Here is a 14,845-nt window from a genome sequence, read left to right as displayed (position 1 = left end):
CCAGAGTCACCTAGCTCACTTTATTCTTAAATGGGGACTAAAACACATAGTCTCATGGTTTCTAGCCTGATGCTTTAACCATTACACAAAACTGGCACTCAAAACTGCAAATCATTATGGTTAGCAGTTATTTTGATTATGTGCCTCAGGTTGGAGTGAATTCTTGCCTTGGACAACTCTTAGAATTGGATTTGCCTCTGAAATGCTTCTTCTTTTTAGGACAAATGAACAGCAGAGCGAGAAAAATTGAGCATCACTTAATTTATCTTTAGAGACTCTCATGAACAAAGTGAAGTCAAGAAACCATATTTTAATTACATCTATTAAGTACAATTGTGTACAAAAGTTGGAAAGAATTGCAAATATAAGTGGATATGGATATGGATGAAACAAAATGTCCTAATAACACAATCTAGTAAAAATGTAAATGTCTGAAACTAAATGGAGGACACAGCCTACATTTATGACAATATTTTACCTTTCAAGTCATTAAGAAGAAGTCTAATAAAAACTCATGTTTTTAATTAAATTCTTATCTAAATTTATTTGACTAGCATTATTAATAACCACTGCAAAGTTAAAAAATATTTACTTATAAGGCTTCTGCTTAGCCATGTCAAACACAGCCATATTCTTAGTAATTGCTTCTATTAATTCACCCATTGTATTCATCTTACAGGGTACAGTTCAAGAGCAAAGCTAGTTAATTAGTAAGGTTGGCTTTTAGGCAAAACTTTACTGCTGCTTCTCTTGATTAGATTCAGTCTCTTCCCATGGACGGGGCCCTCTGATGTTCTTCCAGTCATCAAATGAGGCATTTTTCATTTTCTGTAGAAAAAAAGAACGGGAGAGGGGAAATCATAACATAAAAATGTTGTTTATTTGCCGATTTCTGCAATATAAATGCTATTCAATGGGAAGTGTTCAAACAATGCACTAAAAGCATCATTAATTAATTGAGTTAAGCCTATTTTCTGGCTTCACACAACATACTGAACAATGAGCCACGAGGGCTCATACAATGCTTAACATCCCAAGTCCTTGGGAAGGATTCAATAGGTGCATAAAAATGCCAAATCCAGTTTAAATATCTGGCTGACAAACCACAACAACAATATTACATAATAATTAATTTGTTAAATAATATGTTGAATTTAACCTAATGTTGATGTAGATTTAACCTAATGTTGAATAATAATGTTCAAAGTTGAAAGATAAAGGTATAAACTGGCCACTGGTTATTGGCAAACTGGGTGCCACACCAAAAAATCTTGGACAGCACTTAAAAAATCTGTACATTGACAAAAATTTCCACCTGTCAATTATAAAAGGCCATACTGCATGCATCTGCACATATACTATGCCAATACATTATGATATCCTAAGTTCTTGCGAAGAACTTAATGCGAGTGAATGCCAACATCATGCAAAGAACTGGCAGTATATAATAATAATACTTGCAAACAGAGGAAGAATGACTGTGGCAAAACAAAGCAAAGATAGTCACAATAATAATAGGTGTCTTGGGTGCAATTCCAAAGTATCTGGACTTAAACACCATCAGCATTGATAAAATCACCATCAGCCATTTGCAAATGGCAGCTTTACTTGAGACATCTTACATCCTGTGACAATTCCTTTAATATTATTAAACAGCAACATCTGCCTATTCCAGATTCTTGTGAAGGACTTGCTAGGTAGACAAAAATGCCAAATCCAGTCTAAACATCTGTATGACTATGTGACCAACTATAATCTAAAATAATGATCAGCTAGTTTGTGGAGATGATTGAGTAAGGCATTATGCAAACTCAAGCTATGATTATAAAAGTTTATAGAGACAAATAGTAAGGCAATTTTCCAAACATGAACTCAAATAAAATGATACCTCAGCACAATCACACTTTTTCTCTGTAGCCAAGGTAAAAAAAAATTGGGATTCGTGGGTTAGATGGTTATAGTAGGAATCATTAATTTCCATCTGGTTCTTTTCAGCCCCTTTTGCTGTGCTCAAAAACTCTTATTATCTTATTACAATTTCTAGAGAAGGTGGAAACTACATAGAAAGCAAAAAGCAGTATCCCTCCCCTTGTTCTAAGAAGCATCTCCCATTCTAAAGTACTTCTAAACACCTTTTATCTACAATGGTGTGTTTTGTGGGGTGGAAAAGGAACGGAAGGAAATGTGTGAAAACATTCTCTTCTGAACATGATCCACCAGTCTAAAACAAATTATTTCTTCAGCTCTCAGATCAACAAAATGAAATTCCCAGTTCAAATCTAGCTAATACTAGGGAATCTCTAATACATGAAAAATAAGAGACTCCTAAGTGGCTCGTTATCCAAATTCACCACCACTGAAAAATGCAAGATTTTTTAAAAATACAGTACAAATGACAACATAATGTATTGCAACTCAACTCAGAGTAGCATCTCATTTTATTAGAATCAGGAGTGGGCAGTATGGACATCTTAGCTAACAAAAATAATGCAACTGATTCATTCAGGATTGTGAAAGAAGGTTGAAACATTCTGTGGAGCATTGAAACAGGCAATTAAACCTATTTTTAAAACTCAGGGAGAGTGAAATGGGAATGTTTGATTGTATATTATCAGCTAGAAATTCACTTGCGTCTGGATACCCAAAATGAATAGATTAGACACAACACTCCCAGCTTTCATATTATATCATTATGTTCCAAATTAGAACATTATGTTATTGTTGCATCATTATTATCCTTCAAACATCTGAAGAGCAATCTTATTTAGACAGGGCACCTTGCTAGGCCTGTGTGTTTCAATTAAAGAAATACCGTACTTCCATACTGCTTTCCTAGCTCTAGAACTGTTGGAAAAATTAGGGAATTGTTTGTATGTGCGTTTAGGTATACATATACACAAAGAGCGAGACAGAAAAAGCAGATGTTTAATTTATATGAGTTTCCCACGTAGTGTTAGACACATTTAAAAAAAATTATTATGTTTTCCAAAGATACAAAATGGATTACAGTATTAAAATAAAGTATGTCAATAAAATTCAATGCCACAACAATTCACCAATAACAGGTCCAGTCACCATCGTCTAAGGCAGTGATGGTGAACCCAAACTGCAACCCAAAACCCACTTATGTATCATCTGGTGCCAGATAGGCGTGGCCCATTGGGTGGGTATGGCCCATTGGGTGGGCGTGGCTGCGGTGGTAACGGCAGACTGGGCGGGACTAAAAAGTTCAATCAATCAATTCCAACTTTGCGAGATCTTTTTTCCCCGCGAGAAGTTGAAATTGATTGATTGATTGATTGAACCTGTGTTTTATTTTTGCACATGGCGGCGGAGGCCTAAAGCAAAAAGGGTTTATAAAACCCAGCTGAAGGCCTAGGACTGGGGCAATGGCGCGCGTGCTCACAGAGAGGGCTCTGCGTGCCACCTGTGGCATGTGTGCCATAGGTTTGCCACCACAGGTCTAAGGTCTTAAAATAGAGAAACATTAGCATATCTAAAATTAGGAGAGTTTATATGTTCTTTCCTCTTTGGTCATTTGACTGACTGTGAGTACCTATCTTGGGTTTATTTTTGATGTTATGATTATTTTTGGGTTTAGACAAAAATTTGGTTTTGGTTTTCTTTCTACTGATGTGATACTCTGCCCAATACAACAAGTTCAAGCTGGACTGATAAGTAATGTAAAACTGATAAATTTATGTAAAGCCATTGCTTATTTATGTCCATTCCAATTCATAATCTTTAGGGGGAGTGACCCTGAATTCCCATCGCCTCTCCTCCACCCAGCAGCCTAGAAAATGAAATAAGTGCATCAGCTAGAGATACTGAAAAGCTATTAAATTTTATTGGATAGAAAGAGGTGCCTGAGATTTTCTTTTAGGTTCTACAGAGGACCAGATTAAAAATTTATGATAGTGAATATTCCATCTTTGTCTGTCACCACCATCTTCTGTCTAAAAGCTAGGAGATACACTTCATTAGTGCAAATGAAAGTGCATATACCACTTAATCCACTGTAATCCAGTTTTACTATTGTTTTCCTTGCTTCCCATCTTATCAGTGGGGATGTTTGTTTTACATTATTTTTGTGGAAAATGAATTAAGGAGCAGGATTCTTTTGCTGACTGGGTAATTGAATTAATTCACCTGAAGAATGTAAAAAAAGTATCATTTTTGAGTTTTAGTTCTATTATTAGCAATAGCACTTAGACTTATATACCACTTCACAGTGTTTACAGCCCTCTCATAGCAGTTTACAGAGTCGACACATTGCCTCCAACAATATGGGTCTTCATTTTATCGATCTCGGAAGGATGGAAGGCTGAGTCAACCTTGAGCTGGTGAGAATTGAACTGCTGACAGTTGGTAGAATTAGCCTGCAATACTGCATTCTAACCACTGTACCCCAACAGCTTTTTACTGGAGCATTTTGCTATTCCTACAGATTGGATTACACCTATATATATATAATTTAATTTGGAATAGGATTTATGTCTATTTAAATAATATGTGGATCCGTTTGATTTGGGGGTTCCAAAATCTAGTATACATTTTAATGCTGGGCACCAAATGAGGCTAGAATTGTACAACTGGTCTAAGGGGCTGATAGATTAATAGTCTGTATCACTAAACAATAATACATATTTGCAATTAGCCACCCTATCTTAAAGTTAGCAAGAGCAACACAGATACCTGCACATCCTAATTAGATCTGCAGCAATTCTTAACTGTATGAACATTGCAACACTGTATGAACATGAAAAATGAGGGTTACATCCGACAAATTTTCAAAGCAATTTGTTTTTGCTGGATCTCTATGAATCAAAGTTAAAGTTCATTTAACTTTAAACATGGGTAGAATGTATTTTATAACCAAGTAGCCATATAGTAAAGTAAATATACCAATATCATACCTCATATTCCAATTCCAGTGTCACATTACTCTTTTTGAGCCTTTTTTCCAATTCTGGATCCATCTGATTAATAAAATAAAGCAATCAAATACTTCTAATCACAAAGAAAACTTAATCTACGAAGGACTGTAATTTCCCCCGCACATTCAAATACACATAATTCCCTGTATAGAAAAAAGGAAAAGGAATTCTTACACAGTTCATTCTGAGATAATCATAATTCCAACAGGGTCTATCGTAATAGGTTTGGCCAATAATTCATGCTTAGCATGAAAACCTTAATTATTTCATGTAAGAGGGAGAAAGATTATCTATATCATTATAAGAATTTTATTGATAATCTTTCATATTAATTTCTATTCATAAAATGGAAAGTTGAAATAAATCTCAAAGAAAATTCAGGTTTATTTATTTTCATAGGTAAAACTGTTCCCTGAAACCCTCTTTGTTTAGTCCAATAGCAATCACAAAATAAATAGCTCCAGATTGCAGAAGCTTCATTAAAATTCAATGTCTCAAGACTGATCATATTTACAAACTCATTATCCAAGGGTTTTTTTTTTGCATGCGGGAATGCTGGTAAGTTGAAGAGAAATTCAACTGCCAGAAGTTAACTATTGCATATATTAAGACATTGGGTTCTCAAAAAAATACTAAATTGATTGAACACATTTGGCATGCCTGCTGTAATGCTTTTAAAGTGATAAGAAGTTCTAGAAGTATGGGGAAAAGGACTAGGATCAAGACATAGGATCAACAGTGAAGTATTTGAGATTGAATGCAAAGTGAAGATCAGTACAAAGAAAGTACATGGGGGTGCTTTTGTCATACAGATAGGATGTCTGAATGTAATTATCAAAAATGTGTTTTCCCTCTCCTTTCAGCTTGCCATTCTGAGAGTAGCCTATAGTGCAATTTATTTTTTAAAAAACTAATTTATCTATTTCTTACATTTTGTTCATTCTGGCGTAGCTAAGGTGGGCCCCATAAAATATTTAAGTCTGCCCCAATGTATTATTTCAGCTACATTATCAGAAAGGTCACTTGTTCAAACAATTACAACAGAAAGACATGCTCATGTCACCTGTTATCATAACCCACCCCCTAGTTAGCCAGTCTTATTTTCAGACGAATTTTAGCTGTACTATTATGACAGGCTGTGAGAAGAGGAGAGGAGAGGAGAGGAGAGGAGAGGAGAGGAGAGGAGAGGAGAGGAGAGGAGAGGAGAGGAGAGGAGAGGAGAAGAGAAGAGAAGAGAAGAGAAGAGAAGAGAAGAGAAGAGAAGAGAAGAGAAGAGAAGAGAAGAGAAGAGAAGAGAAGAACAAGGTTTTTTTCACTAAACAGAAAAAATGTCTATATAAAATATCATTGTGATGACTATTACCAACACTGCGTGAACAAAGATATGGAACTGAATTCTGAAATGAGCTGTCCTAATGGTATATAGCTGGAAGAGCTGAGGAGCTAATTCTTGATTTAAGGCAAGTTTAAAACTGGAAGAACAATGAGGTTCTCTTGCCCACAGAAAAGCAAGCTTGGCTTTAGCTTAATTTATAGGTCACTCTTAAGAAATCCACCGCAATAGTTTTCAAGTGTAAAAACTGGTTCCTGGGAACTTTTTAGCCTTGTTGGTAAACTTCCATGAAGCAGCCAATTAGCTGTTGTTGCAGAAGAGCAGTAGGTTAAATGGATCCTTTGCAGCCAATATGGTGTAATGGCAACAAAGATCATTATAGAGCAGCCCAGGTTAAATTCCACTTGTAAGGATCACTGAGTGACCTGGGACCAGTCAACCTCTCTCAGGCTAATTTATCTCACGGAATTGTTAAACGGACATCTTTTAATTGTAGTGCTACTTTGAGTGTAATTCTATTTTTATTGTTTTTAGAAATATTTTTTATGCTTTTATCATTTTCAATTTTATAAGCTGCCCAGAGTTGGGCGGCAAACACATCTAATAAATGAATAAAGGAGAAAACCTCATGAATGGTTAAATCACAATGGCTCTGCTACTTAAGATTTATTTCCTCTCTCTGACTATAGTCAAGATTCCCAAATGGAGTGACAAAAGCTTTGCGTAATACAAGAGGAAGAAAGAAGACAGTTAACATGGCCCAAATCGATTAAAAAAAATCAACCTTCTACAAGGCAGAAAATACTGTAATGAAAAGCTATTGAAGAGGAAGATGCAAATCGTAAAAAAAATGAGATTTGTAGAAAGATACAAGGATACATCCTACACAACAGAAGAAAAAGTTTGAAATTCAGAAAATTGCACTATAATAAGCAAAAAGGGTAAACAAGCTTGCTTTGAAGAGAGGAAAGAGAAATGAAGGTGCGGCTGACAGCAAGAAGAGGTTAAAGAAAGCTGTGACTGTGCAGAAGGAATAAACTTTGAAGCACAAAAAATGGTAATACAGGTAATCCTCAACTTACAACAGTTCGTTTAGTGTCTGTTCAAAGTTACTATGGCACTGAAAAAAGTGACTTATGACCATTTTTCATACTTACGACTACTGCAACATCCCCACGATCAAAGTTCAGATGTTTGGCAACTGACTCGTATTTATGACGGCTGTAATGTCCTGTGACCGTCTGACAACCAAAGTCAAATGGGGAAGCCAGATTCACTTAACAACCGTGTTACTAACTTAACAGCTGCAGCGATTCATTTAACAACTGTGGCGAGCAAGGTCGTAAGATGGGGCAAAACCCATTTATCAAATGTCTCACTTAGCAATGGAAATTTTGGGCTCCATTCTGGTTTTAAGTCGTGGACTACCTATATCTATGAGAGAAAAATATTCTCAAAACCTGTTGAGGTAATCACTACCTTTTATGAGGCCACCTGAATAGCTTGTGAATTGTGAAGAACTCTTTTTTCAAATAGTTAACTGAATGGTGTGCTCTCTTGAATGGACTTTTTAAAATGTAAAATTGCTCTCTGGTTCAGAAGAATTAGAAAAATCATATTGAGACCATTTATTTACCACCTCTCCAATTAAAATTGTGTCAAAAAAGACTTGACTCTGGTTAAGAAATGCACATCTTAGTATTTAATTCCTTCTTTTGGAACTGTAACTCTGCCGCTGAATAGCTGGCTGACTCATCCTGAATATAGTGGAATAAGGGGCAAGGGAATAAGAAAGTAAGACACCTATGTTTAAAATATTAAAAGACAATTCCTGAAGGTGCCTTTGTAAAGCCTGTTTAATATGCTGTACCTGTACTTTTACAAACCACTTAAATAGCCTGAAGTGCAAGATTTGAAACAAAATGCCCTTGAGGCTTGGGTGCGAAAGTGGAAATGTTTTATATTTCAATACTTCAAAACTTTCCTTCTTCAAAAAGAATATTCTTGTGTGAAAAATTAACTTTGAATATGCAACATGGACTCGCATCTAATACTGTGTCTTTATAGACAAAACTTTTAGGTCATCACAATTTCTTCTATACATGTGCTAACATTCGACTTTTGTTTTTAACTTTTTTTTTTATTGAAAAGTTTTAACATACATTTTATCTTTAACAGTCCCCCCTCCCCCTCCCCTCTCCCTCCCTCCCTATCCCTCTCCCCCCCCCCACTTCCCAGAGCTAAGTACAAGGTGTAAAAAACAAAAAAAAAATCATAAACATCCATATGCTAACAACCATAAACTCTAAAATCTATCACTCTCTGGCTCATATAGGATAATACAAACACTATTAATATTAAATATAGAGAGAGAAAAAAAAGGAAAAAAAAGAAAAAGAAAAGGAAGACTTATTCAAATGCTACATGAAACTTTTTAGTCCTATATTTGTTCTGGATATACTCAATCCATTTTCTCCATTCCATAATATAACGTTCTTGCGAGTGTTCTTTCAAATAAGCCGAAATCTTTGCCATCTCTGCCAGGTCAGAAACCTTTAAAGTCCATTCTTCTATGGTCGGCAGTTCCTCTTTCTTCCAATACTGACCTATTAAAAGTCTTGCTGCCGTAATTAAATTCAACATCAACTTAGTGTCCACAACCGTAGCATCTGTAATTATTCCCAACAAAAAAAGTTGCGGACAAAACTTTATCCTTTGCTTGAAAATCTTCTGCATATTCCACCAAATTTTTATCCAAAAAGCCTTAATCTTTTTGCAGGTCCACCATACGTGAAAATATGTTGCATCTTCATCACCACACCTCCAGCATTTGGGCTGATAATTCGGATACATACTTGCAAGCTTTTTAGGATCTAGATGCCATCTATAAAACATTTTATAAAAGTTCTCTCTTAAATTTTGAGCTTGTGTAAATTTTACGTTCCTCACCCAAATCTTTTCCCACGTATCCATTGTAATAACTTCTTGGATGTTTTGGGCCCATTTTATCATACAGTCCTTAACAAGTTCTGTTTCTGAGTCAATCTCTATCAATGCAAGATACATCCGTTTAATATGTGCTGGTCCCTGATTTCTAATTTGCTTTATCAGATTTTCATCAGTCATTGTAAAACCAATTTTCTGGTCTTCTTTCCACCTGGCCCGTAGCTGAATATATTGAAACCAAGTTTGAACAATCTTCTCATCTCGCAAGAGGCTATATGGTTTCAGACACCAGACATTTCTTTCCAAGCTTAAAATCTCTTTATACGTAGTCACATCATGTTTAAAACCAACATTTATATTCTCTATTGCGTGTTTTGGAATTGCCCACAATGGTATCTTACAGTCTAACTTATTTCTATACTTCTTCCAAACTCTCAGCAATGCCTGTCTTAAAATATGCACTCTAAACACATTATCTACCTTCTTATCATACAACAAATATGCATGCCAGCCAAACAGCAAATCATGGCCCTCAAGATTTAATAATCTCTCTTGTGTCAAATTAATCCAATCACTTAAACCTACTAACGCAGCAGCTTCATAATATAATTTAAGATTAGGCATTTTAAGACCACCTCTTTCACGAGTATCCTGCATAATCTTAAGTTTAACTCGTGGCCTTTTCCCTGCCCAGACAAATTTATTGATACCTCTCTGCCATTCCTCCAGATTAGAATCTTTCTTAAGAACCGGTATCATTTGAAATAAAAATAAAACTTTAGGCAGGACATTCATTTTCACTGCTGCGATTCGCCCCAACAAAGACAATTGCAGTTTTTCCCAACTCTCCATTTCTTTTTGGATTTTTCCCCATAATTTTTCATAGTTGTTTTTGTATAGTTTTGTATTAGAGGGCTCCGAAGATGGCGGACGCGCTGGGGAGAGCTCCGTAGCCCCCAACAGTAAGGCGTCCCCCCAGGAGCCCCCCAGGGACGTCAATGGACCCCTGGGGTGGGGCAAGAATTTCGGGCAAAACAGCTGGGTAATCTATGCCGCCCGCTGCCTCCCGGAACAACTGCAGGGGTGCCAGGACACCCCTGCCCCGCCGCCTGGGCCGCTGGCGACCGTTATAACGGAGCCAGCACCCTCCGCCCTGCCTCTGCCGCTGTCAACTGCTGAGCAAGGGCGGCGCCTCCGCCGATCAGCTGTGCGGCGGAGGCCCCGGCGGGAAGGATGGCAGCGGCTGCGACAACGATTTTTTTTCAAGCCCCCAGGCTGGTCGTGGATCCAGGGAGGCTGGCAACGGCGATGGCGGTGGCGGCGGGGCGCCTCCAGGCCCCCCCCCTGGCCATCGAGGAGGGGACGGAGGCTCTGCTCTGCCCCGGCCCCCCCACAGGCTCCCGGGCGACGGCGGCGTCTCCAGGTTATCAGCGGAGACGCCGCGGACCAGCTGGACCAGCTGGGTGGCGGAGGCGAAGGCATCGGCGACGCCGGAGGTGAGAGACCCGCCCCTGGACCACGGCAGCCGTCGCAGCCATCCAGGAGGGGCCGGAGGCTCTGCTCTGCCCCGGCCCCCCCCCCACCGGCTCCCGGGCGACGGCGGCGTCTCCAGGTCATCAGGGAGACGCCGCGGACCAGCTGGACCAGCTGGGTGGCGGAGGCGAAGGCATCGGCGGCGCCGGAGGTGAGAGACCCGCCCCTGGACCACGGCAGCCGTCGCAGCCATCCAGGAGGGGCCGGAGGCTCTGCTCTGCCCCGGCCCCCCCCCACCGGCTCCCGGGCGACGGCGGCGTCTCCAGGTCATCAGCGGAGACGCCGCGGACCAGCTGGACCAGCTGGGTGGCGGAGGCGGAGGCATCGGCGGCGCCGGAGGTGAGAGACCCGCCCCTGGACCACAACAACCCTGGACCACGGCAGCCCTCGCAGCCATACAGGAGGGGCCGAAGGCTCTGCTCTGCCCCTGACCGGCTCCCGGATGGCGGCGGCATCTTCGGCGGTAAGAGCAGCGGTGCGGCGTCTCGACCACCGTGGGCTGCCCCTGGACGGCGGTGCCTCCGAAAGATGCGCACCAAAGGAGACGCTGGACAATGGAGGCGACGGCCCGACCCACCTCCTCGAAACATCTTGATCGGAGACGGCAACACCAGGGGCATGACACCAGGGACTCCCGTACCTCTGAGATGCCACGCTCTGGACGGTCCCCAACCAAGAGGGGCCATGGAACTGCGGCCGGGAACAACGCCCAGAGGATCAGGGAGGGAACTGTTTGGGGCGGCTGAACCACCGGAGCTGACGCCAATTAATGGATCCCTCCATCCTGCCTTCTGCCCATTCTCACCCATCTTTGCCCATTCTTTCCCCACAGGACATAACGGGCCTGGGTGCTAGCCACGGTGGCAGAGTGGCTGGGCCATACACCTGCTACCCCATAGTGGTGAGAGCTCTATGGGGTATGCCTCACCCAGAGTACGTTCTGGACCACCTCCGGAAGCAGAGACACAACCCATCGTGAGAGGATGAGGAGTGGCCTGCTTCTGGGGGTTCGCCCGGCCAAGTGGCAGTGGCAGGGCGACGATCCAGATACGCACCTACCCGGCTCGACCCTCCTGCAAATTCACCATCCAGGGGACAGCCTTCCCGGAACCACCTGTGACTATGCCCGTTCAATACTCTAGCATAGCACTGCACGCCCTCAGGGGTTCCCCACTCTCCTGGGTGCGACCCGCCTGCATCACATCCAATCTTGATGACGGGCCCAACCACTGGGCCTCTGAGAGATGGCCGGGCAGGGTCAGGGGCCTCCAGCACATTCCCATCAAGAGGCCCCTGATTAAGTTCTTAGCTAAGTTTTTTGTGGGGTTAGGGAGGGGGGGAGGGAGGAGACTATGGTTGCACGGGAAAGGCACACCTTCCAGCCACCATAACGCATGCCAGGCCCACGGCCGTTCGCGACGGCGTACAACGAGGGCCAGTCGCCGATAACACCCAGTGGCGTACTGACGAACGTCCCATCCCTAGGATGGTGGGGAATGGCAGAAGGTGCACAGACAGAGGGCCGTATCGTCACCGGGAGTGTCATCTCCGCTCTGTAGAGGCGGTGAGACGCTCCGACCCTCTGTTCTCCCCCGGAGGACCCGGGAGCAAAGGTGCGCACCCTCCCATGCTGAGGCTGGTCTACCTGAATGCAAGGTCCGCAGCCAACAAAGCTCACCTCATTCGTGACCTATTGGAGAGTGAGCATGCGGACCTGGCCTGCATCACGGAAACCTGGCTGGGCCCAGAGGGGGGTGTTCCTCTGGTTGACCTCTGCCCGCCAGGTTTCCAGGTACTGCACCAGCCCCGGGCTCATGGGAGGGGCGGGGGAGTGGCAGTTATCATCAGGGAATCCCTTAGCCCGCGAGAGACCACCGTCCCTCAGATGGTCGGGTGTGAGTCTCTCCTACTGAGATTCGGCCCAGGGGCGCAGCTGGGTCTGCTGCTGGCGTACCTACCACCTAATCGTGCAGCGGCGGCCCTACCCGAGCTACTCGATGTCCTCTCAGGGTTGGTGGTTGAATTCCCAAGACTCATGGTCTTGGGCGACTTTAATCTACCGTCCCTGGGAGGATCGTCCGAACTGGCTCGGGAGTTCATGGCTTCCATGACGGCCATGGACCTGTTGCAAATAATTTCTGGGCCGACTCATGAGAGAGGCCACAACCCAGACTTGGTGTTCTTGTCTGGACGGTGGCGTGATGATGTCGGTGGGGGTGCCACAACTGTTACGCCCCTGTCATGGACCGATCACCACCTCCTGCGGCTAGACTTCCCCCTTGCCACCCCCCACCGTGGGTGCACGGTGCCAGTCAGATGGTACCGCCCTAGGCGCCTAATGGACCCTGATAAGTTCCAGGCAGCGCTTAGGGACTCGCATGCACCCCCTGCTCACAGCTCGGCGGAAGCCTTAGTGGAAGCCTGGGAAAAGGCAGCCACGGAGGCTCTGGACCGAGTTGTACCCTTGCGGCCTCTGACCCGGCGCAGATCCCAGCGAGCCCCATGGTTCACCGAGGAGCTCCGGGAGATGAAGCGTCGGAGACGGGGCCTAGAGAGCCGTTGGAGGTCCAGTCGATCCGAATCCGACCGATTGCGACTAAGAATCCTCACCAGGTCTTATCTCGCTGCGATAAGGGTGGCAAAATCCAACTACTTTTCCACCCTCATCGCGTCCGCAGATAATCGCCCAGCTGCCTTGTTCAGGGTGACTCGCTCCCTATTAAACCAAGAGGTGAGGGAGGAACCCTTGCAGGGTCGAGCCGAGGAATTTGGTCAATATCTGCTGGATAAAATCGCTCGGATTCGAACTGGTCTGGACTCCAACTGGGCTGAGATGGAAGAACAAGACATGGACAGTCTTGTCGACGTCATCTGGGAAGAATTTGATCCTGTAACTCCTAAGGAAGTGGACAGGATTATGAGAAGGTTAAGCTCCTCCACATGCTTACTGGACCCGTGCCCTTCCTGGCTGGCCTATGCAGCTCGAGAGGCGACACGAGGCTGGTTCCTAGCGGTCATCTCTGCTTCTCTGAGTGAGGGTCACTTCCCCACCGCCTTGAAGGAGGCGGTGGTGAGACCTCTCCTCAAGAAGCCCACCTTGGACCCATCCTCTTTGAATAACTTTCGTCCAGTCTCCAATCTTCGCTTCCTTGCGAAGGTTGTTGAGAGCGTGGTGGCGCACCAACTTCCTCAGATCCTGGATGAAGCGGTTTATCTAGACCCGTACCAATCGGGTTTCAGGCCGGGCTACAGCACGGAGACGGCATTGGTCGCTCTGATGAATGATCTCTGGAGAGCCCGGGACAGGGGCCATTCCTCTGTCCTAGTCTTATTAGACCTCTCGGCGGCTTTCGATACCATCGACCATGGTATCTTGCTGCGACGCCTCAGGGGACTGGGAGTGGGAGGCACGGTTCTGCGTTGGTTCTCCTCCTTTCTCCAGGGTCGCTCGCAGTCGGTGCTGACAGGGGGACAGAGGTCGACCCCGAGGCCTCTCGCTTGCGGAGTCCCTCAGGGGTCGGTCCTCTCGCCTCTCCTGTTCAACATCTACATGAAACCGCTGGGTGAGATCATTCGCAGTTTTGGAGTAGGGTACCATCAGTATGCTGATGACACCCAGCTTTTTATCTCAACTCCAAACAATATCAGTGATGCCCTAGACGTGATGTCCCGCTGCCTGAAAGCGGTCCGGGAATGGATGGGGAGAAACAGGCTTCAACTGAACCCAGACAAGACTGAATGGCTGTACGTACCGGGAAGCCAGGAGATTCAGAACGTCCCACTGCTTAACATTGGGGACAAGTTACTTCCCCCTGTTGATAGGGCCCGCAACCTGGGTGTCCTCCTAGACTCGCAGCTCTCCCTGGAAGACCACATTGGAGCTGTGACCAAGGGGGCCTTCTCCCGGGTTCGACTAATTCGCCAACTACGGCCTTATCTGGACCTGGATTCCTTACGTACAGTCACCCATGCCCTTGTGACATCTCGCCTAGACTATTGTAACGCTCTCTACATGGGGCTGCCCTTGAGATCCACTCGGAAGCTTCAACTGGTGCAAAGTGCGGCGGCACGGACACTCTTGGGAGCCTCCCGATAC

General features: G+C 43.9%; 1 protein-coding gene across 2 annotated transcripts in view; it reads right to left on the bottom strand.

Moving 5' to 3' along the window:
- Positions 1 to 301: 301 nt before the first annotated feature.
- The window catches only part of LOC310631806 (cytochrome c oxidase assembly protein COX16 homolog, mitochondrial-like), a 37,683-nt gene continuing 23,139 nt past the window's right edge, over positions 302 to 14,845 (bottom strand). For both annotated transcript variants that reach the window (XM_083348515.1, XM_083348516.1), the window contains 2 exons: positions 4,917 to 4,979; positions 302 to 828 (listed from right to left, as the gene is read on the bottom strand). In XM_083348515.1, coding sequence (XP_083204641.1) covers positions 736 to 828; positions 4,917 to 4,979 — 156 coding nt within the window. In that variant the 3' untranslated portion in view covers positions 302 to 735. The remainder of the gene's footprint in view (positions 829 to 4,916; positions 4,980 to 14,845) is intronic.

Source organism: Vipera ursinii (assembly GCF_947247035.1).
Source record: "Vipera ursinii genome assembly, chromosome: 1".
NCBI classification, from domain to species: domain Eukaryota; kingdom Metazoa; phylum Chordata; class Lepidosauria; order Squamata; family Viperidae; genus Vipera; species Vipera ursinii.
This window is presented reverse-complemented; position numbering and strand designations above follow the sequence as displayed.